The 24086-nt window shown below is 45.8% G+C and overlaps 1 protein-coding gene across 2 annotated transcripts in view; it reads left to right on the top strand.

Moving 5' to 3' along the window:
• Positions 1 to 24086, top strand: part of MYO5C (myosin VC) — a 971652-nt gene that overhangs the window by 550975 nt on the left and 396591 nt on the right. For both annotated transcript variants that reach the window (XM_086958305.1, XM_086958306.1), the window contains exons 16-18: positions 4373 to 4470; positions 16191 to 16277; positions 16356 to 16467. In XM_086958305.1, the coding sequence (XP_086814431.1) occupies positions 4373 to 4470; positions 16191 to 16277; positions 16356 to 16467 (297 nt within the window). The remainder of the gene's footprint in view (positions 1 to 4372; positions 4471 to 16190; positions 16278 to 16355; positions 16468 to 24086) is intronic.

Below are 24086 nucleotides of genomic sequence, written 5' to 3'. Positions count from 1 at the left end.
CCTTTGTGTCATGCATGATCTACCGACATAGTTCTTGAAATTTGTATTCCTCCTATGGGCAAACAAAGATCTAAGTATATGGTACTCTCTCTCTCTTTCTGCATTTAAGATATGCCAATGGGAGTTGATAATTTGATTTATCTTCTCATTCATGGTGGACTGGCGTGCGACAAAGACCAAACTGGACGCCTGTTTGGAGGCCCTGTTACTTAGCAGGTGCTGTCTGTCATAATAACATGCTCTTTTATAAGAATCATGGATTAGCCACTTCGGGTAACCTCTTGTAATGAATTTCTCTTTCATCTGTCGCCCGCTAATCATAGTCCGCTAAATTTGTACAGTTCCTGCGGCGACGCAGGAAGTGGCCAGAAGAGATGCTTATTTTTATCACACCCACCATTCCGCTGTAGAATGTGGTTTCAGATATGTAAAAAATACATTGCATTTCCTCCTGATAATGCTCTATTGTTACATCTGACTTAACCTATTGTTCCTAGTTATTTACAATATGGATACAGTGCACTTTGGCTGGGCTCTGAGGAGTATTTCCCACTCTCTTGGCTTTTTGGTATATATCGTTAGGGGGATGAAATTGGGGAAATTAGTACGCCTGTCATCCATTATATGGTCAACATGTTTCGGCCATCCTAAATATGCCTAGTAAGGTCTGGGGCCATAGTCACGCCCTACAGTATCTGCTTAGTCAAATGCCAAAACCTCATGCTAGGAGGTGAAAAGTCATTAAGCCTGCTGTCCTCTATGTAACCGTTGGCGATTGTCCATTAGACCCTAACTTATTGTGAAATAAAGAAACAGTACTCTGGATATCAGTTGTCCAGGTAAAAACAGGAAATTGCCTAACCCAGGGAACCCAAGGAGACTCCGCTGTGGGAACACCTCAGTAATTACCGGGTTTGTCAGACCTATGGAGTAACTGTGACAACATGGTGACCCTCTCTTTGACAACTCTCGCTATCAGATTTTGTGTGGTAGAGTCTACCTTGGCCTCATTTGGGTCCAAGGTGTGGGAAGCCCAATAATGAAACATGCTACATCTCGATATTGGTGAGGGCCCTGCTTTTACCAGATGGATCTCTTTGCGGATTAGAGACAATATTTGATACAGCTGTTGAAACATTTGATGCATGTGAATTTAAAGCCTTACCAATGGAGTTAGCTGAAGTACATGAGCATTGAAGTGGTAATGCACATATGGAATAAAATGTTTTAAAAACAAATGAGGCAAGAAAAAATTAATAAGAGAGTCCAATATTCCCTTTCAGCAACTGTTTGATTAAGAGGCTACCCATCCTCTCTGTCACTTAATACCTCTTCAGTTGTAAAATCTAATAATTTGGTAGACATTGACGTTTATCTAAACTTCCATTTAACATGTGTGGGAGTGGGGCATTTTAGAAGTGTAGGAAACTGTTCAGAATTAATTAATTGTTCACAAGTGGTTATTGAAACCGTCTGAAAGAGTTGCTGTTTGGATATTGTTTCGTTTCCTTTAGTTTTTTTCCCACTTTTTCATGTCAGTAGGTGGCTTTACATTCACGAATGATAAAATGATGAAGAATATTTAACAATACATATATATTGTGTTTAAAAGTGTTGCTGTGTGTAATTTATAAAGAACTTCATTCAAGGTTAATGGAACAATTGAAAATAAATAACATTGTAAAACAGACAGGAGACCGGGGCTCGTACAACAATGAAAATTGTCACGGACTACTCACTTTCCACAGATTTAGAGCAATTTAAATATTTAATATATATAATGGAAATTAATGTTTTTAGAGACCCGTTTATTCCAGGAATTTGTAGAAAGAGGTTTGGAAACTTTTTTGTGAGCAATTTCAGCCTTCTGCAAAAGGAAGTGAATGATTTTAAAACTGTCCTCTCCTTCAGCAAATCTCCTAATGAAAGCATATTTAGTGAGCTAGGTGAACATTCTAGTTCTTTTTTAAAAATCTGCGATGTTTGTAAGCAGGTGTTAATGGAAGAAAGTTTAGTGATATGTGGGTTGAAACTATAACAAGGCTTGTCTTTGGTACTAGCTATGAATTTACTCTGTAGATATTGATGGATTAGGAGCCAAATTATGATAGAGTATATCTATCTGATTTACAATAGAAATAAATGCACTTTTATTGGACAAAAATAAAGCAATTGAGTCTTTATGCTGATAATAAAGGTTAATAATGTATAGCTCAATATGCTCAGTTTGTACATCTGTCCAGACACCACAGCTGTGTATGACCCATTGTTTACAACATACAGAGTGGGTGTTGGGGCAGCCTACTTCAACTATTGATTTATTAGGACAGCCAACTTCAGACAATGCCTTGAGACCGTGCCAATCACATTCCAGGTCAGAGTTCAGATCTTTCTCTTCATGCTATTGGCTATTTTGTGTCTCATTCTGCTGCCAAGCAAGTGATTTTATAGTAATGCATCGGTGACTATTTCACATCTAAAAAGTACTTTCGATTATAACACTTTCTGGCACATTCAATCATTTATTGTACACATGTATATGTATAGTATACCAAAAGTCATGCTTTTTGTGTTGTTTTCTCTGAAAGATTAATTTGTTCTCTAAATTGCAAAACATATGAATTGCTACGGATGCCATACAGTAATTGTTCTAATGGTTCTGATTAAGGTAAACACCCTTTGGTATATCTAGCAACCACATTTATGCATTAGTCCAGTGAGACCTTTATCAATATCAACTGTTCCTCTGCTTCTGAAGCAGGGCTGCGACTGAAATACAAATCCAGAATGCCCAGCTGCCTTTTCAAAGTCAATAGGTCTGCCATGTATCTGAAAAAGCAACCCAGACTTATTTGTTTTACCAATGCTTGTTTTCACATCTTTGATTGATTATTAAACTGCGAATTCTGATTGGATTTTTGTACGGAAAATTAAACAGGTGTGCTGTTTTGAAAAAATCTACATTAATGTAGCACAGGCATGGTTTTGCTTTAATTAGATTGAGTTGTATTTTTGTGCTGTGAACCTTGTTCCACCTCATAATTATCCATTGTTTTCCAATCTCAACTTCTTCAGAAAATGCCACTTGTGGGTTCCTTATGTGAAGGTATAATTCTACCCTTTGAAAGACTGTCGTCACTCACAGGCTACTTTATTCTTGGAGTGGGCTCTGTGTCAGTGGTTTTCCTCAATTGTTGCCATGCACTTTTTATGAAAGATTTGTTACTGGGAGCTACTTGAGTGGATGTTACTGCACTACAAATCTCATTATGCATCCAATGTATTTTCTTATTGTGTACTTATTTTCAGTAAAATTAATATACATTTAGTTTATTGCCATTGTCATGGATCCCTAGGATTGCACATAAGAATTATTGAGGACAGTACCAATTTCTTTGTGTGAATTCCTTTAAATCTCATTAGTTGACTCCATGATGTATAAATAAGACTGGGAGAACCCTGTAAACCTCTGTGTGTCTGGTGCTTCATTCTTCTCAAGAAGATCCAGGACTCCCCAATATGACAGTAAAAAATGCTTAAACTGACCTATCAGCACTATGTATTCTCTAATAATGGAAATATTACAGCTTTGCTTCTGTTTATGCATTTGAATATCAAACTTGACATCCACCTGGTATAACAAATTAGAGAGGCCAGTTACTTTGACTACAAGCAAATTCACTGAGAAAAATATCTCTCCCTTAATTTCATTGTTCCTTGCAGAAGAACAATGAAGCACCTCTGCCAGGTCATGGAGCAGGTCAGCTACATAAGTCATTTGAAGGTCTCCATGGCTAACATTGAACACCATACTGGATAGTGGATCAGCTTTCATGCATTTCTCTCGTCCTTTGCTCCCTCCTCCTGCTCATGAAAACAACAACAGTAAACCCATTCATCACACTTATTCTCTCAGGTTATGTTCACTGGGATTGACAAATGAGTTATAAGGAGGCCATTAGCACTAAGCAAACCTGTGGGATGAATATAAAGTAAGATATCTAAGGCCCATAATTGCCCCGGTGTACACGGATGATAGCAGGTTTCTAGATGGATTTCTAGTTCAACATTCTATAGAATATGGAATTGATTGCATGGCGTTTTAGCAGGCACATAAACACCCAGACAGTGCAAGACACACACGTACTAGAACATTCTCTAAAGGAACTAAAGAAAATGAATATTTCGACGGTGCAAACAGCTGGAAACTGAATAGCATTATTTAAATGCTCAGCTTAATGTTGTTGTCATTCTAATATCTTGGCTTTTCACCAACGTAACACGTTGTGAAATTAATAATATGAATATTTTATGAAGGCAATGTTTGTTGCTAAAACCAATTAGTTCTCTTTGTTTTCTGCATGTTCTGTAGTTCCGCAATTCTTTGTCTTTGCTGATGGAGACACTTAATGCAACTACTCCTCACTACGTCCGATGTATAAAGCCAAATGATGAGAAGCTACCATTTGAGTAAGTTTGTGTTCTTAAAGTTCAATGCATTTCCTTTTCAAGCTATAATGAACTGTTTTTGCTAGGCGTACCAAGTCCTCAAAACATGACAGAAATTGCCCCAGCATTATGTACCACATTGCAAATGTACAAATGCAAGTATTGATGGACAGACCCGGTCTCAGTTGGTGATTGCGGGTTAAGAAAGAAAGCTGCTAATACATTTCCTTGTTATGAAAGTGTAAACAATGTATGAGAACGGAATGCCAGTATTGCTGAAGAAGGTGTCCCTGTCTGTGAAAATCAACTAAATAAATACTTACCCTAATCTTAAATATCTATTTATTATTATTGTTGGCTAAACTGATGATCATGTCTGACACTCCAAATGTAATTTGAGAAGTTAATTTGTGTGTGATATAAAACCTGCTTAAGCGTGTGTTTAGACTACACAGCAGGTTTCCATTCAAAGAAGATTGGAGGCTGACTCTTTAAGGAACATTTTGTTCATCACTATGCCTTTTTTGCATTGGGTATATCTGTTGGGGAATATTTGTATAATTTGCACGTATCTATTGAGGCTCCAAACTGCAAAGTATCCCTTCCACACAGAAACCTAGGATCAGCTCCTAGTATTTAAGTGATTTCTTATCTATGCTCTCTTTGAGGGGCAACTTTAGTTGTTCCACCTAACAAGAAAATATATGTGCAACATTACATAAATATGAGAGTTTGGTGCGCTGCTTCTATCAGTTATCTTGGGTAAATGGGGAGAACCAGGTATGTAGAATTAGAAAAGAACCTTAAATAAAATATCCAGCTTGTACCAGAATAGTTTGAACTTGCTATGAACATGCCAAATAGGAAACCAATGAGAATGGGAGGCCAACAAAGGCTTTACATATGCTTTCGTACTCTGTAGGACTCAATGCAGAAAAATTATATTAAGTCACGATTTGTTAAGAGAAAAAAGGATGTGCAAGCACTTATATATGACTATCAAGCAAACTATGAGAATACAATAAGATAAGCGCTATTTGAGAGGAACTGTATTTGCCTTCTAGAGATTTTAAAGTGGATTGACGTATACATCCTTCGCCAAGGAAGGCAAATAAAATGATGAAGTAAGGACCCTACAACCACTTATAAAACCTTCTGTGGTGATCAGGTAGTCCATCACAATCAGCCGATTTTGCTGTATTGTATGCTTTCAGCAGGCCTTTTGGCTCCTAACTAGATATATTTTCTTAATTCAGACTTCGCATTTACTCAGTTGAATATTGTGAGCTTCTCTTTTTTAACTTCATACATTGTTAGTAAACAAGAATAATCTTTTTTCCAAATGCAGAACATGACATAAGGTAAAAATTGTGGCACGAAGCCCGTCATCTCCTTTTCATACGCTACTGCTCCCTCATGGCTTCCTGTGCTTAGTCAGGAAAAATACATTTGTAGTAATTAGCAATGAATCACTGATTCACTAAAAAAAAGTCTACATTTTTACTCATACACATACTCATAGACCTGGGTATACATGTGCAGTTTCTGGAAATGTACAAAAATTCCCAGTAGTACACATGAAAGGCTAGGGTACAACTCCACGTTTGGGAAAGGTAGACATTTTTTTCTCTTTCTTTTTTCATCTACAGTAATTACATTTTCCATATGGATAAACCCCTTCTCCACGAAGTTTGAGTGTTCTGTTGCCTACCTAGGAACGGAAGATGCCCCATCCCTTTGCAAGAGTATATATGTCTGAACATTTCCAGAGGTGGCGAAGAGTTTGTGAATGTCTATATACTCTCAATTTTGTGGGGGTTCACAAACTTTCAATGCAAACCAATCTTTGACTCTCCCACTCCCCACCCAGTTGTGTGCAATAGATTACTGTGTGACTGTACATGGCTATAGTAAAACCTCGCAATAGTAAAATCATGAAGTAGTAAAGCAATGTATATCAGAAAATATGTTTCTTTGAATAACTGACAGTTGTAAATGAAGCCATTTATTCCCTAAGCATACATTTGCAGCCCTAAATATCTTTGTGAATCATGTACTTTGTTTTTGGAACAATGGCTTTTTAAGTCTAATAGTGGCAGTGTAAAGTCCTGGACATTTACTGTGGGATATAAAGCATTCCTCTACCTCTTTACGCTTGTGTTCATATGGCTGAGATACCCGCCAACCCCTCTCAACACAATCCCCAAGAATGGGAATAAGGAAAACGGTTCTGAACTTTTGGAAGGCGGGAGGGAGTTACCCTCCCGGCCGTATTTATTAAAATATGAAACAAAATTAAAACATTAAAATAACAGTTTCATATCATGTACAATTTCATTTCCACAGTACGATGTTCTTGGCTAACCTTAACACATCTCTAATACAAAGGTTCTCCTAGCCGATACTAAACATCCTGCAAATGCATTTCTAAAATTGAAATTGTACATCCTAACATTACGGGCCAACGGCAAGGTCGTAACCGGTGTCAGATCCCTAACCCAGATTCCCCCCTCACTTGTGAGGGTCGGTCGCACAGAGGACTACACCTTTGTGCCTATTTCCAATTTCCCTTGTCTTGACGGGGGCCCCATGTTAACTCGACGCCATCTTAGTGGTCGTCCGAGGACTCGTGTGAGGTGTCTAGAAGGTAGCGTAGACCCCCCTCCCACCCCACACAACTTACCACATCTGCCGTCGCAGATGTCCTGGCCCCGGGAAATTCCCAGGAGAGGCCCTGCAGCCCCTCCTCCCCAGGGAGGGGCCTATGGCCGCCTTCCCTTTCAGCGTCCCCATCCTTAGAGGGGACCGCCTCCCCGTTGAGGGGCCAATGGCCGCCTCCCCCCGGGCGCTCCCATCCGTAATGGGTGACGCCCCCACCTCTAGGGATCTTCCAATTACTGCTCACCGATCATGACCTTACCGCCCGACCAAAAAATAAATACGACAATCTAAGGCTAAAGAGGAGAAAACAATTATACTTAAGCATACAAAGTATAAACTCTACAGAACATCACTGCTCAACTCTGATGTAACTACTTCTTAATAAACATGTTGAAAATGAAGATTATCATCTTTAATGCATATCACATCACCAACTTTATTCAGAACAACCTGTAAGAAAAACAATACCACGTCACACGATTTTATTCAAACAACTCGCTGTCATCAGGGGCTGGTGGGTGGGTCAAAATTGGCTCTTCGTTCCGTCTCGAGCTCACGGGCAACGGGGAGGTGCAGCTTCAGAGCACAGGAACAAGAGGATGCTCTCTTGGCTTGTCGCTCCTTTTATCCTTCTTCGGGCGGGCGTGGACCCACCTCCAATCCGCCTCCGGGGCGTGGCTAGCGGCTTCGGTGTCTAGGACAGCCCACTCTTGGGCGGGAAAAGGCGCGCCCCGGCTACGCCGCTTCGGGCATACCAGCCGAGACCCGCCTCCAGCCCAAAATGGCTTCCCGGGGGGATCGGGGTACTCCACCATACGTTCGGGGGGACCGAGTGGTCGCCCCTTTCCATATGGCTGAGATACCCGCCACCCCCTCTCAACACAATCCCCAAGAATGGGAATACGGAAAACGGTTCTGAACTTTTGGAAGGCGGGAGGGAGTTACCCTCCCGGCCGTATTTATTAAAATATGAAACAAAATTAAAACATTAAAATAACAGTTTCATATCATGTACAATTTCATTTCCACAGTACGATGTTCTTGGCTAACCTTAACACATCTCTAATACAAAGGTTCTCCTAGCCGATACTAAACATCCTGCAAATGCATTTCTAAAATTGAAATTGTACATCCTAACATTACGGGCCAACGGCAAGGTCGTAACCGGTGTCAGATCCCTAACCCAGATTCCCCCCTCACTTGTGAGGGTCGGTCGTACAGAGGACTACACCTTTGTGCCTATTTCCAATTTCCCTTGTCTTGAGGGGGGCCCCATGTTAACTCGACGCCATCTTAGTGGTCGTCCGAGGACTCGTGTGAGGTGTCTAGAAGGTAGCGTAGACCCCCCTCCCACCCCACACAACTTACCACATCTGCCGTCGCAGATGTCCTGGCCCCGGGAAATTCCCAGGAGAGGCCCTGCAGCCCCTCCTCCCCAGGGAGGGGCCTATGGCCGCCTTCCCTTTCGGCGTCCCCATCCTTAGAGGGGACCGCCTCCCCGTTGAGGGGCCAATGGCCGCCTCCCCCCGGGCGCTCCCATCCGTAATGGGTGACGCCCCCACCTCTAGGGATCTTCCAATTACTGCTCACCGATCATGACCTTACCGCCACAGGCCGGATAGTTGACCGGCTATCCGGACCCCCCACAAAAACTCCTACTTAAAGGTCATGGCTGTAAACTCTTTAACCAGGCTACGAGGTCTCCTATGAGTAAAGAATTCCCCACCCTGGACAAATGGACCCCATCCTCCAGATACATATGGTCCCCCCTGATACGTCCATGCGGAATAGAATGCAATGTACTTGTACGAAACAGTCTACCAAGCTTGTTATTCACTTTCTTTACCGAATGATTTATAGCAGACACAGAATTAGCCCCTCGCCATACCTTCCGAGGAATCATATGGGACCAAGCAATCGTGCACCCCGGAACCCTTCTCGCCAACCAACTTACAGTGGATAGCATCAACTCGAGAAGTACCCGTCGACCAGTGGTCACCAAATCATTGCCCCCAAGATGCACTATGACTATAAATGGCGGTGACCTTGTCCGCCCTAACAAGCCCTCCATAAAAGTTTGAAACTGGTCAATACAGAGCCCGCCCCTTCCGTAGAAGGTCACCCTGTACCCGTATTCCCCAGCCATGTGAATCATGTCACCTGCTTTGAATACGTCCGCGGCACGCCTCACGTATGAGTGGCCCACGACCCACACCACTCTCTCCTCAGCCGGTGGTCTTTGCCCGCTGGTTCCCAGGTGTCGGGTCGACTGCACAGTCCGCCCCGCCTCGTAAGCTTGCGAAACTGTAAACCAAACAAAACAAGAAGCGTGAGTGCATGATATCAGCTTCCCAACATGTGCAACCGCACATACCTTTTGTAGCAATTCGAGGACCAACGCCCCAACTGCTTTACTTTTTCCACACTCAGACCCCTGGCTGTAGCTTCTGTAGCAGCCCCTATCCGGAAGGAATGGGTCCCAAACTCGCACGGGTTCAAGCCCGTGGCTGTAATCGCCATCGCAAGCACCCGCTTGAACTGAAATCTAGTCAGTGGGGTGGCGTCTGCGTGCCTCAGCAGGGTTCCCCCCCATGATGCCGCCCTGAGTGCTAAATACTCCTCAACACATGCAACCGGGCACATGGGAGACCCGGGAATCCGCTGGACTACTACACTGTCCCCGATCGCACCCTGATCGGTCTTGGACCTGGCAAACGAGACCATCATCGTCTCCCCCTTAATTTGTATGTGCTCTCGGCACAGACCTCCCCCCGTATCCTGCTTGTTCTTTGCTACCAGTTCGCTAACCCGCATAGCCCCATGAAATGCCAATGCAAAAGCGGCCCGAATAGCACTGTCTCAGACTGAGATGAACATGTTGCAGGGAGTACGGACAGTAACAGGGCCAACCTCTCCAAACCTATCGGGTGCCTTTCGTCCATTCTGCGACCCTCAAGGCGTTGCCACCCACGCAGCACCTTCTGTACCACAAAAGACGCTGTGGGGTCCTGGATACCATGAGCCCGAGCCATAAAAGAAATGGCGGCCCGGTGCCTCTGAGCCGTAGCTACTGATTTGCCTGCCTGATGTAATGACAACAAAAATTTCAGGACATACTCTTTTGGCCCCAAAGCTCCCCCCTAGCAGCACCCAAAAAGGACCAATAGGAACGGAACGCCCCTTCGTATGCCTTCCTTGTCCTGGGTGCTAAACTCTCTCCCACGAGGTTTTGTAGTTCGGGGCACCGAGAGACCAGAGAGCTTCGGGAAATGGTGCCGCCACCGGGTCCGCTGTGGGCAGCAAATCCCAGAAGGCCTGCATACGGGAACGAGAAAGCGTGTCAGCTGCTTGATTCAGCACCCCTGGCACATGTCTTGCCCTAAAAAGGACGTTCAGTTGCATACATAGCAAGACAATTTCTTTAAGCAATCTCAAAATCCATTTGCATCGTGCTGCCTGACTATTGATACACTCAACCACGGTCATATTATCAGACCAGAACACCACCGAGTGATCCCGAAACCCCTCAGGCCATGTTTTCAAGGCCACCAGAATAGGGAATAATTCGAGAAACCCTATGTTACCTGTAAGCCCACTCTCATGCCACCACGACGGCCATGTCTGGGCTGACCAGTGATTACCCAATATGGCGCCAAAGCCCATACTCCCTGCCGAGTCTGTCCACAACCCCAGCTCCTCGGAGGACACCGCCGGTTTGTTCCAGACCACACGACCATTGAAATCCGCCAGGAATGCCAACCAAATGCGCATGTCCTGGCGAACCTCAGCCGAGAGCCTTGTGCGGTGGTGCCCCTCTTTAAGGCCGACCATGGCTTGTGCAATCGAGCGGGAAAAAGGGCGAGCCATTGGTATCACTCTAAGGGCAAAATTCAGCTGACCCACAGTCTGTTGTAATTGATGCAAATTCACCTTTGTCTCGCTAATACATGTTTCCAGCGAGGCCCTGAATTTTGTTACCTTTTCTTTGGGCAACCGGAAGCAACCCTCTTCGGAATCGAGCTCTATTCCAAGAAACTCGAGCGAAGTAAACGGTCCCACGGTCTTACCTGGCGCCAATGGCACCCCGAAATGTCTCATGAGATCACAAAATTCATTCAAAGCCTGTGCACATTCGGAGTCCCCGGCTGCCCCCAGGAACAGAAAATTGTCAAGATAATGCATCACATGCGTAAACCCCGTTATTCTTGTGAACGCCCATTGAAGAAAACTACTGAATTTCTCAAAATACGCACAAGATATGGAGCAACCCATTGGCATACATTTATCCATGTAATAGCGTCCCTGAAACATGAAACCAAGGAGACGCTGGTCGTCTGGGTGTACCGGGAGCAACCGGAACGCTGACTCGATGTCCGATTTGGCCATCAGCGCTCCGGGCCCCAGGCGATTCAACATGGCGATGGCCTCATCAAAAGACGCATACCGCACCGAACAAACTCCCGGGTCAATCGCGTCGTTCACCGAAAGACCCCTCGGAGCTGACAAGTTATGTATCAACCTAAATTCGCCTGGGTCCTTTTTGGGGACTACTCCCAGGGGTGAACAAACAAAATCAGGAACTGGCGGTCTGTCATATGGCCCGGCGACCTGACCCCGGGTCACCTCTTTCCCAATCTTTGCTTGAACCACAGTTGTATTCTGCAGAACCGACAGTTGGTTCCTACATTGTTCTTTACCCTGAAAATTCCCCGCCGGGATGCGGAAACCATACAAGAACCCGTCTCGCAACACCCCAGCGGAGCTATGATCCGGGTATTCATTGAGCCAAGGAATCATTGTCATGGTATCAACCGGGGTAGGTAGAGGCGCCCCTCGGACTATTTCAGACCTGTTTGGCACCCCTTCTACTTCCCGTGTCACCCGTTTTGGCTCTGCACATGGTCTCGGGATGCGAGGACTGCCCACACCCTGTACATTCATGTCTAAACTTGCATGACCCCTGGGGCCTTGTACACTTGCCTCTGTTAAAACTCCAGCATGCCCCTTTTTTACCTGACTTGCCATTGGACCTTGAGTGCTGATCATTGCCTGATCCCGCCCGAAAGGGCGCCCCAGACGAGTGGCGGGAAAACTCGCCCCCGTTCCCCCCCAACAATGGCGACTTTGCCATGCCTGATTTCTCCATTTTTTGCCAGGAAATGGAGTCGAAACAATCCCACGTCAGAGATGTGTCGAACTCCTTGGACTTGCGGAATATGCTATCGTACAAGAACCATTGATTACCCTCATATGTCTGAGAAAACTCCATGATACGTGTCTGATACACGGGTAGTTCCGCCAACAGTTCGGGCCTTCGTTCCCCCATAATTGCGGTGAACATCCCAAACGCTCTGCCCCAATTACCTATCGTTTCGTCAACTCTGAAGTCGGCCATTTTGGCGCGCCAAACACTAGGGTGCAGAAATTCCTTTTGAATTTTTACATGCTCAATCTCATAATGATCAGTTAGTAAAGAAAACATGTTTACATATTTATCAGCCCATATCCTCTCTCTTACTTCCATCGGGATATGCTGAGCCACTTTTTCCCTCCTTGAGGGTACCGACCCCTCCCCCGCCATCGGCAATAGCTGCTTACCTGAACCGGTAGCTGTGACCGTAGTTGCTGCCGAACTCACGCCCGCTACTGGTTGTTCCACGGGAGCCTGCGGGGGAACAAGAGGACATGTTGCCTTTGCAGCATCTTTCGATTGCCGCAACTGCTTCATCACTACTCTGGCCTCATCAGCCGTGGCCCCCTCGCTATCTTTCCCCAACCATGCTGCCAACTGTGCAGCCAGTTCGGGAGGCATATCGTCCCCATTCACGGGGGTGACTACAACCGGAATTGGTTGCCCCTCGTTCGGGACTGGGATCGGGGCCTCAGTTGGTGTATCTGGGTGCGCCGGCGGCGCCTCGGGAACTGGGGCCTCCCCCCCTGACGCTCCCTTCTTGGCCCTTCTACCTCTCCCGTTAGGGACTACTCCCGGCAATGCTGGTCCAACGACTCGCTTGGGTCCCCCCACACCATTCATTGCCGCCATCTGTTTCTTCATCTCGGCCATGTCTTTCACCAGCATCCGGAGCATCTGATCAGTACCGACCCGTTTTCCGACTTTCTTGCCCGGCATCGTCCAACGCTGACTTTCTGAAAGAATAAAGACAAAATTAAATCCTTCAAAATTGGCTCTTCGTTCCGTCTCGAGCTCACGGGCAACGGGGAGGTGCAGCTTCAGAGCACAGGAACAAGAGGATGCTCTCTTGGCTTGTCGCTCCTTTTATCCTTCTTCGGGCGGGCGTGGACCCACCTCCAATCCGCCTCCGGGGCGTGGCTAGCGGCTTCGGTGTCTAGGACAGCCCACTCTTGGGCGGGAAAAGGCGCGCCCCGGCTACGCCGCTTCGGGCATACCAGCCGAGACCCGCCTCCCGCCCAAAATGGCTTCCCAGGGGGATCGGGGTACTCCACCATACGTTCGGGGGGACCGAGTGGTCGCCCCTTTCCACATGTATTAGGGGACTCCAAAATAATATACCAAGCAGCATCACAGCGTCATTAATTTTCAGAATTATGTAACACATCATTATCGCGTGCATATATTTTTAAGGACTCCTGTCTATATTTTATAAACGACTAATACACGTTTATAATTCTTTTCAGGTACGACCCCAAAAGAGTTGTGCAGCAACTGAGAGCGTTGGCATACATTTATCCATGTAATAGCGTCCCTGAAACATGAAACCAAGGAGACGCTGGTCGTCTGGGTGTACCGGGAGCAACCGGAACGCTGACTCGATGTCCGATTTGGTCATCAGCGCTCCGGGCCCCAGGCGATTCAACATGGCGACGGCCTCATCAAAAGACGCATACCGCACCGAACAAACTCCCGGGTCAATCGCGTTGTTCACCGAAAGACCCCTCGGAGCTGACAAGTTATGTATCAACCTAAATTCGCCTGGGTCCTTTTTGGGGACTACTCCCAGGGGTGAACAAACAAAATCAGGAACTGGCGGTCTGTCATATGGCCCGGCGACCTGACCCCGGGTCACCTCTTTCCCAATCTTTGCTTGAACCACAGTTGTATTCTGCAGAACCGACAGTTGGTTCCTACATTGTTCTTTACCCTGAAAATTCCCCGCCGGGATGCGGAAACCATACAAGAACCCGTCTCGCAACACCCCAGCGGAGCTATGATCCGGGTATTTATTGAGCCAAGGAATCATTGCCATGGTATCAACCGGGGTAGGTAGAGGCGCCCCTCGGACTATTTCAGACCTGTTTGGCGCCCCCTCTACTTCCTGTGTCACCCGTTTTGGCTCTGCACATGGTCTCGGGATGCGAGGACTGCCCACACCCTGTACATTCATGTCTAAACTTGCATGACCCCTGGGGCCTTGTACACTTGCCTCTGTTAAAACTCCAGCATGCCCCTTTTTTACCTGAGTTGCCATTGGACCTTGAGTGCTGATCATTGCCTGATCCCGCCCGAAAGGGCGCCCCAGACGAGTGGCGGGAAAACTCGCCCCCGTTCCCCCCCAACAATGGCGACTTTGCCATGCCTGATTTCTCCATTTTTTGCCAGGAAATGGAGTCAAAACAATCCCACGTCAGAGATGTGTCGAACTCCTTGGACTTGCGGAATATGCTATCGTACAAGAACCATTGATTACCCTCATATGTCTGAGAAAACTCCATGATACGTGTCTGATACACGGGTAGTTCCGCCAACAGTTCGGGCCTTCGTTCCCCCATAATTGCGGTGAACATCCCAAACGCTCTGCCCCAATTACCTATCGTTTCGTCAACTCTGAAGGCGGCCATTTTGGCGCGCCAAACACTAGGGTGCAGAAATTCCTTTTGAATTTTTACATGCTCAATCTCATAATGATCAGTTAGTAAAGAAAACATGTTTACATATTTATCAGCCCATATCCTCTCTCTTACTTCCATCGGGATATGCTGAGCCACTTTTTGCCTCCTTGAGGGTACCGACCCCTCCCCCGCCATCGGCAATAGCTGCTTACCTGAACCGGTAGCTGTGACCGTAGTTGCTGCCGAACTCACGCCCGCTACTGGTTGTTCCACGGGAGCCTGCGGGGGAACAAGAGGACATGTTGCCTTCGCAGCATCTTTCGATTGCCGCAACTGCTTCATCACTGCTCTGGCCTCATCAGCCGTGGCCCCCTCGCTATATTTCCCCAACCATGCTGCCAACTGTGCAGCCAGTTCGGGAGGCATATCGTCCCCATTCACGGGGGTGACTACAACCGGAATTGGTTGCCCCTCGTTCGGGACTGGGATCGGGGCCTCAGTTGGTGTATCTGGGTGTGCCGGCGGCGCCTCGGGAACTGGGGCCTCCCCCCCTGACGCTCCCTTCTTGGCCCTTCTACCTCTCCCGTTAGGGACTACTCCCGGCAATGCTGGTCCAACGACTCGCTTGGGTCCCCCCACACCATTCATTGCCACCATCTGTTTCTTCATCTCGGCCATGTCTTTCACCAGCATGCGGAGCATCTGATCAGTACCGACCCGTTTTCCGACTTTCTTGCCCGGCATCGTCCAACGCTGACTTTCTGAAAGAATAAAGACAAAATTAAATCCTTCAAAATTGGCTCTTCGTTCCGTCTCGAGCTCACGGGCAACGGGGAGGTGCAGCTTCAGAGCACAGGAACAAGAGGATGCTCTCTTGGCTTGTCGCTCCTTTTATCCTTCTTCGGGCGGGCGTGGACCCACCTCCAATCCGCCTCCGGGGCGTGGCTAGCGGCTTCGGTGTCTAGGACAGCCCACTCTTGGGCGGGAAAAGGCGCGCCCCGGCTACGCCACTTCGGGCATACCAGCCGAGACCCGCCTCCCACCCAAAATGGCTTCCCGGGGGGATCGGGGTACTCCACCATACGTTCGGGGGGACCGAGTGGTCGCCCCTTTCCACATGTATTAGGGGACTCCAAAATAATATACCAAGCAGCATCACAGCGTCATTAATTTTCAGAATTATGTAACACATCATTATCGCGTGCATATATTTTTAAGGACTCCTGTCTATATTTTATAAACGGCTAATACACGTTTATAATTCTTTTCAGGTACGACCCCAAAAGAGTTGTGCAGCAACTGAGAGCGTGTGGTGTTTTGGAAACAATTCGAATCAGTGCCCAGAGCTATCCTTCCAGGTATGCGGTGTCGCTATATTTTCAAACAAATCTTAGATGTTTGAGATGCATTTTAACACGTACTTCTTTATTATGCAGATGGACGTATCTCGAGTTTTATGGTCGCTACAGCATCCTCATGACTCAACAAGAGCTTTCACTGAATGATAAGAAACAGATATGTAAGAACGTTTTGCAGCGATTAATCAAGGTACATCGCACTACTGTTAATTATTTTAAATTGCTCACTGTGTATACATTAAACTATACATTGTGTTGTAATGAGTGTGAGTTTAACATCTCTTAGAGCTGGAAGGTAGAACATGTATATGTTCCTGTTAAAACAACCAGGTTTCTCAGAATTCAAGGTCTCCAAATATGTATTGAAAAAAAACTACATTCTAATCTGCAGCCTAGATGGCCCATTGGTATAGGTGATAGTGATGAGATTTATAGAGGCTTAGCAACACAAGAGTGTCCTGGCGCTGTAAGCTCAAAGTGAGAAGCAGAGGAAGATGGCAGTTACTGTGAAACGAGCAAGTTCTTGAGATTATTCCTAAAAACAGCTTCAGCTTCAGCTTCAGTTTTAGTTTGACACAAGTCTAAAGGAAACTTGTTATAACCAACTGCTCCCAAAATAGAGAAGGAGCGACCGCCTGCTGTAACCAGGCGTACTCTAGAAGTGTTGGCGAGATAATTATTGGATGAACATAACACTCTCGCTGGGCTGTAGAAGGCGATACTGGCAGAGAGATAATCCGATCCAGACTGATGGAATGCTCTATTCATTAAGAGAGCGGATTTAAAAAGAGTACTTTTTTCATTGGGGAGCTAGTGCAGATTGCACAAGTGCCTGGAGATGTGTTCACGTCTTGGGAGACCAAGAACCAACCATGCTTCATCATTCTGAACAGGCTGGAGTCTATTCAAACGATACTTTGCCAGGCTTGCATATAATGCATTGACGTAGTCCAGTCTGGACATAACCAGGGCAAATACCACTGTGATCTTAGGTGGAAATGAGAGGTGCAGATTATTTTTACCATGCGTAGGATGCCAAAACACCCACCAACCACCGAGATGATTTGATTGTGGAATGACATAATATTAGCATATTCAAATCCTAAATTGTTTACAGAATCAACTTGGGTATCTGGTTGGGGCACCCATGCAGGCCAGTGGACATCCACGTTTAAAGCAAAGTTATGTCCAAAGCTAATTACCTCCATCTTCTCAGTGTTACACTTCAAATGGTTGTGAGTCATCCATTGGAAGATAGTCGAGAGACAGGGTTGAATGGCATCCTGATCGATAGGCACCCAAATGCTAAAAGCAAAGAAGATCTGGGTGTCATCCACTTCAGAAATAATCTTAGCCCCAAATGATTCCACCACCTTGGCTTGGGTGACATATAGATAGTAAACATAGTGGAGCTTAGAGATGAGCCATGAGGGACTGCACCCGAAACCCTTCGACTAGCAGAGGAATAAGGAGGTAGCCAGACTTCTTGAATCCTATCCTCAAGGAAGAACTTCACCCATTTCCAGGCATTATCTTCAATGCCTATCTCAAGGAAGCATGCAAGCAGCCTCACATGTGGGACCACATCGAACACTTCCAACAGGACCAACAATACCAAGACTGCCCTGCAACCCGCATCAACAATACTTCTTTTAAGATCCGAGGTCTCCACAAACCCGTCTCAGAACTATGCCTAGGTCTGAAACCTGATTGGCTCACATGATGAAGCCTATTGACCCTTTACATACTTGGAAAGCTGATGATTCACAAATTCTTCAGCTAACTGAGAAGGTGCAGGAAGAAAAGAGATAGGCCTATAATTAACTGGAACACCCTGTTACGCCATCCAAGAGGCCCTATATTCATTATTAAAACAAAAACCGCATTTGGAGATTAGTAGACATCTTGTTCGTTTTTTTTAGGTCTGGCTTCATCAAATGTCATCAGCTTTTTTGGGAAAGAAGAACAAGAGGTGCTGGTTTCATGTGTTTTTGCAGATTTGATCATTTCATAGAGAGGTTGTCCACAATCGAATTTCATTTCATGTTTCATGCATGTTTGTATTAGTGATGGAGCGCAAGTGATCCTTATGGCAGTCTGCAGATGCAATATGACATTTGGCTTATAAGTGAGTTAGTTTGTATTCTGTGGTGCATTTAATTTGCTGGCATTTTAATTGCTAGTCCATTCTTTTCTGCTTTCAACTTGGATGCAGTAGCTTGTTATAGGGGCGCAGTGCTGTTTACTAATAACCTTTCGATTTTGTGTGCCTGCAGATGCAGTATAACGTGTTTTATAAGTGAGTTAGTGTGTTTTCTTTGATGTATTTACTTTGCTCATATGACCACACTTTAATTTTAATTGCTGGTTCATTTTTTTTTGTTGCTTTTGATTTGAATGCATTAACCTCCTTTAGGGGCACAATAGTATTTACTAATAACTCTTCCCCTTTTTTTTGCTTTACTTCGCTATATTGATATTGTGTTGCTGGATGTTGAGCTTTTTCTGTCTACAAACTAACGATGTACACATCTAAGCTTTCCTGAAAGTGCAACATAAATACTAGCCCTTTGTACTGTGAAATTGTAAGAATATGGGTTATTGGTTGATGAGGTTTGCATTTATATATTAGTGGGGTTTTAAGTGGTAGTTCTTGAGGTTTAATAGTCAGTCTTGATCATCCTGTTGGACAAAAGTACAAGAACAAAAGCATAATGATAATAAATGTATGTAATCCAAAAGGAATCCAGTGGTAGCAATGAAGTTGGTTTAAGGTAAGAGGTTTAGGCTTAGTTACAGGATGGTAAGTAGGATAATAAGTTTAGTAGTTCAGCAGTTCAGCCCCACCAGGAGCAGCATCCTTGCTGCTCAGCCCACACACTCCAAATGTCTTTCGCCCCACTCCACCAGGCACTTCAACATTCCAACACTTCACTAAGCATTCTAACATTCCACACACACACATCACATTCATACTGGCTGAGCAGCAGGGGGCAGATAGCTAAGGGAAAGGCTGTAAAGCAACATTATAAGTTACAACACATCTCCTTCCCTTATAGGGAACAATTAATAATGATGTTACACCAATGTACAATGGAAGTACACACCATCTGGTAACATCAATAATAAGGAGAAATATACAATGTACAAATAACAATTGCAATTTTGAAAGAACTAAATGCAAAATACATTGCCATTACACCACTGTAATATTATGCAGGATTGGGAAAATGGAGGACACAACTGAGGTGTAAATCCCTCATCACTCACCCCCTTCTGCGCACCATGCATAGCACACCTGACAGAACAAGACGACTCAGGTAAAACACAGCACAGGGTACACGACCCTTGAACACACACCTAGCTAAAATACCAGTACAGGGTACACGACCCCTCAGCACACCCCTTGGCAAAACACAGCATAGGGTGCGCGACCCTTCAATGCACACCTAGGTAAAATAACAGTACAGGGTACATGACCCCTCAACATACTCCTAGGCAAAACAACGCACCCATGGTAAAACTGCAGCACAGGGTACACGAATCCTCAATACACCCCTAGGTAAAGCAACTGCAAAGGGTACACGACCCTTCAACACATCCCTAGGCTAAACATAACTACTGTACAGGGTACACGACCCTTCAACATAACAAAATTCCACAAAGGCACACACCCTACAAGACCAGGGTAAACTCACACCCAAGCATCGTACAATACACATAGGCTTGAAATGTATGATCGCCTCACTAAACCAACACAGCATCGGCAACAACACACCCAGCAAGAACATGGTGAAAATGGCAGAAACCAAGCATGGCACCGAATCAGCACATGGCAGTAAAATGAGCGTGGCATACTAAAACATGTCAGAAGCTTGCATGGCACACAGCAGCACAATAATAGACATGAAGCACTCCAAGCGACCTGAAAGGTAAAGACAGGAAAACAGCCAGCAGCATGGCACTGTAACTTAAAAAATACTAATATGCATACTATATACCATCATCGCTAGAGACGACAAAATAGAAGGAAAAAACATTAAACATCTCCCAATAACATAGTCCGGTATAATCTCTAATGCAGCTCTGGTGAGTAATATCTAACCCGACCCAATGCAGAAACAGAACTAGAATGACTTCACCTTTAAACTCCTTCCATTTTCGGGAACGAAGCAGAAAACTTGCTTTAGCTCATACCCCCCATAGCGGGACAATCTGCTGCAAGCCTGCAATGGCTGATGAAGGACTTTAACACCCACTCCCAATTGAGCAGTTCCAGACGGCCACAGTATTTTACTCAAACTAGTGTAGTGTTATGCATAAACATTGAGCAGTGCACCAATGTTCCCTTTCCGTTGCAGCACAGAGCACGGCAATGCATGCTGTACATAATACAAAACTTTCTCTCCCCTCGATCTCGTTTCTTGTTTCTCTCGCAACATCAATATGTAAAAAAAAATTGGAGCACTAAAATCACCGTTGCCAAAGAATGCGGTAGCCCTGACAAAGAATAAACTTCATTTTAAACATTTCCGGTACCTGTTGCAGCTCACGTTGACAGCAGCTTAAAGAGCAACCTCGGGGGGCAAAGATGGCAGCACGCAGGAGTGAATGTTAGGTGGCTCACGACGAGTGTGCGCTCCCATAGCGTCGTGGGACAGCTCGCGTTCCAGGAGCCAGGCGATAACTATGCAAGGGCTTCACACAACACCAGTAGGCAGCAACAACAGGACCAATGGCTCCCACCAGGATCAAGTAACCACTGCTGTACTCACAACAGCGAATACTGGAGCCACTGTGGCAAGGACAACAGCAGAAACAAAAGTACAGACACTGCAGTGACAATAGCAGCAACCACTGTGGTACCCTTAGCAGTGATAACGCAACAACCACAGCCTCCTCATAGCTTATAAAGAAGCAAGACTGGAACAGCATAAGTAACCACAGTTGCAACCACCACAGATGCAACCATTGCAGAGACAACATTTGCCATCACAGGAGCAATAAAAGCTGCCACAACAACCACCACCAGAGCATAAGCCACATCTGATACAACAGCAGCAGCAACTGCAAGCACTGTAGCACACCACAGCAACAAATACTGCTCTAGTAACAGCAGAGACAACAAGAATGACCACAGCTACTACCATAGTAGCTACAAGAACTGCTACAATAGCAGAAAACTAAGCAGGGTCTGCAGCAGTGATGATAGCTTAAACCATAACTTTAGCCACATCAAGGACTATATTCTCAGTTTCTATGGTGACAGGGACAACAGCAGCAACCTCAGCTGTAACCATAGTAAATACCACAACAGCTGCCACAGCAGTAACAAATACAGGGACACTTGCAGCAAACAGAACTGTAACCCGAGGAACTTAAACTTCAGAATGTTCGCCATTTCAGAGGAGTACACTCTGATGCCAGCCAAGCATTCAGGACTTAGGGAGGCACCTTTTGGGGATCCGGGACTCACTCCAGCAGATGTCAGCAGGGCTCAGGCAGGTCAATCAATCAAGACATTTGTAGTGCGCGCTACTTATTCGTGAGGGTCTCAAGGCGCTGGGGTGGGGGAGGGTGCTGCTACTGCTCGAATAACCTGGTCTTGAGTAGCCTCCTGAAGGTTAGTAGGTCTTCGGTCTGCCGCAGGAGGATGGGGAGGGTGTTCCAGGTCTTGGCGGCAAGGTAGGAGAACGATCTGACGCCGGAGGTCGCTCTTCGAAGGACGGTAGCTAGGGCGTGGTCGGCGGAGCTGAGCTGTTGGTTCGGGGTGTAAAAGGTGAGTCGTCTGTTGAGGTATGCTGGTCCGGTGTCGTGTAGTGCCTTGTGAGCGTGGATGAGGAATTTGAAGGTGATCCTCTTGTTGACAGGAAGCCAGTGCAGGTCTCTCAGGTGGGGTGTGATGTGGCTGTGGCGAGGGATGTCGAGGATCAGGCGTGCAGAGGCATTCTGTATGTGTTGCACACTCACCATACGTCCAGCCAGATGTCGAGGATCAGGCGTGCAGAGGCGTTCTGCATGCGTTGCATACTCACCATAGGTCCAGCCAGATCCAGTTGCAGCAGGTCAGCTGGGCAGTAGCACAGATGCATCTGAAGCTTGTTGTGTCCCTGTAGCTCACACCAAGAGAGGGAAGAAGGTAAGCTGGTCCATTCTTCCTTCTCTGACAGCAAGGCAGTCCAAAAGGAGCAGGGAAGTCCTCCAACAGTAGTACTGTCCTTCTTCTATAAATTCCACAGTTCCAGGAGTGTTCTGAAGAGTGGCTCTGCAGGGACAATATTTATACCTGGTGCCAGCCTTTGCTTGGGCAGGACTCCCTTTCCTACGCCCATATCTGGTTCTGGAGCGTTCTCCCCCTGTGAAGGCTTCAAACTGTCTAGGGATGGCAAAATGGAGGGCAGGCCTGGTGTCAGGTTTCTTAAAGTGTGCAATAGGCAAAGCCCTTTGAAGTGTAAGTGCGACGGAGTGTAGCCCCTCTCCAGTTATCCTGTCGGGGTGGCCCATCCTGGCCACATCTAAGCCCCCTTGTGTCGCCATCTGGAAGGAATACACAAACCTGAACAGCAGATGTGTTCACAGTCATGTCACCCTGGCATTAGCGGCTCCTGGTGGGAGTGCCACCGGGCGGTGACGTGGAGTGGGGGAGGGGCAGGGTGGGGGTAGTAAACACCGGAATATAGATGAATGCAGGTAAGTTGACCATTAAATCAATAAAATGAATTTTGTTGCACGCGCTGCATCGCATTTGGTGTTGCAGCGCGCATTACACAAATAATTTTATTGATTTAATTGTCAACTTACCTGCATTCATCCATATTCCGGTGTTTACTACCCCACACTCTACCTCTCCCCGTCCCAGGTCACCACCTGGTAGCAATCCCCCCAGGAGCCGCTACTGCACCCAGGACATTCGCAGAAGGCATACATGATTGGGAAAGAAAATGCAAACTTTCTAAAAGTCAAATACAACAACAACAAGGTGATGGATGGCATGCTCAAATTAATCTTAGCCACTGGAAAACACTCGGGCCACATACCAATCCATAATTTTTTGCCCACCATGCCACCTCAGTTTGGTCCCAGACATATTCAAAGCAGTCTTGACCCTGCTCCTCATGGGAACAGTCCAGCCCGAACTGCCAGACCAAGCCCACCATGAGCCAGAGCACAAGCAAACTAGAACCGTGGGTCCCTTGCTCACTGAGTCACATGAACCAAGCAATACCTAACTGTTGAGCCCATTACAAGGGCAAGACCAATCCTGGGTTTCTTGTGTTCCAGTTCAGGGAGTACCTGGCTTGGCAGGTCGGGCTAGACTATTCCTATTGGAGCAGGTTCAAGTCTGATTTGCATATAGCTGGGTCCAAACTGAAGTAGCAAGGTGTGCAAAATAAAGATGGATTAGGATGTGGCCTGGAGTGATTACCAGTGTCTGAGATTAATTCAAGCAATGTATCCATTACTTTTTGTATACTTTAGTAAATTCTAAAAGTGGCATTTTCAGGATGGTGAATTAAAATTCAACTTTTCCTTTAAAAAGGGTTTTAAATTACAATTCATTTGACTGTATACGCCATATCTCTACCTGCTCAATTTAAAGTTATCACATAATAAACGTAATGAGGTAATCCAATATTAATCAATGGGAGAGATAGGTCTAACATCAGTAAGAAACAACTTTAGGAGTTTTTCAACACCAGAACATGTACAAGCATGTCCTACTTTTAAAAACAACGCATTCTGTCCTATGAGCCATTAGGGCCTACTTTAGGAGTGACATATGTAATAAAAAAAGGAAGGTTTAAGCCT

Source organism: Lissotriton vulgaris, chromosome 2_1 (genome assembly GCF_964263255.1).
Source record: "Lissotriton vulgaris chromosome 2_1, aLisVul1.2, whole genome shotgun sequence".
NCBI classification, from domain to species: domain Eukaryota; kingdom Metazoa; phylum Chordata; class Amphibia; order Caudata; family Salamandridae; genus Lissotriton; species Lissotriton vulgaris.
This window is presented reverse-complemented; position numbering and strand designations above follow the sequence as displayed.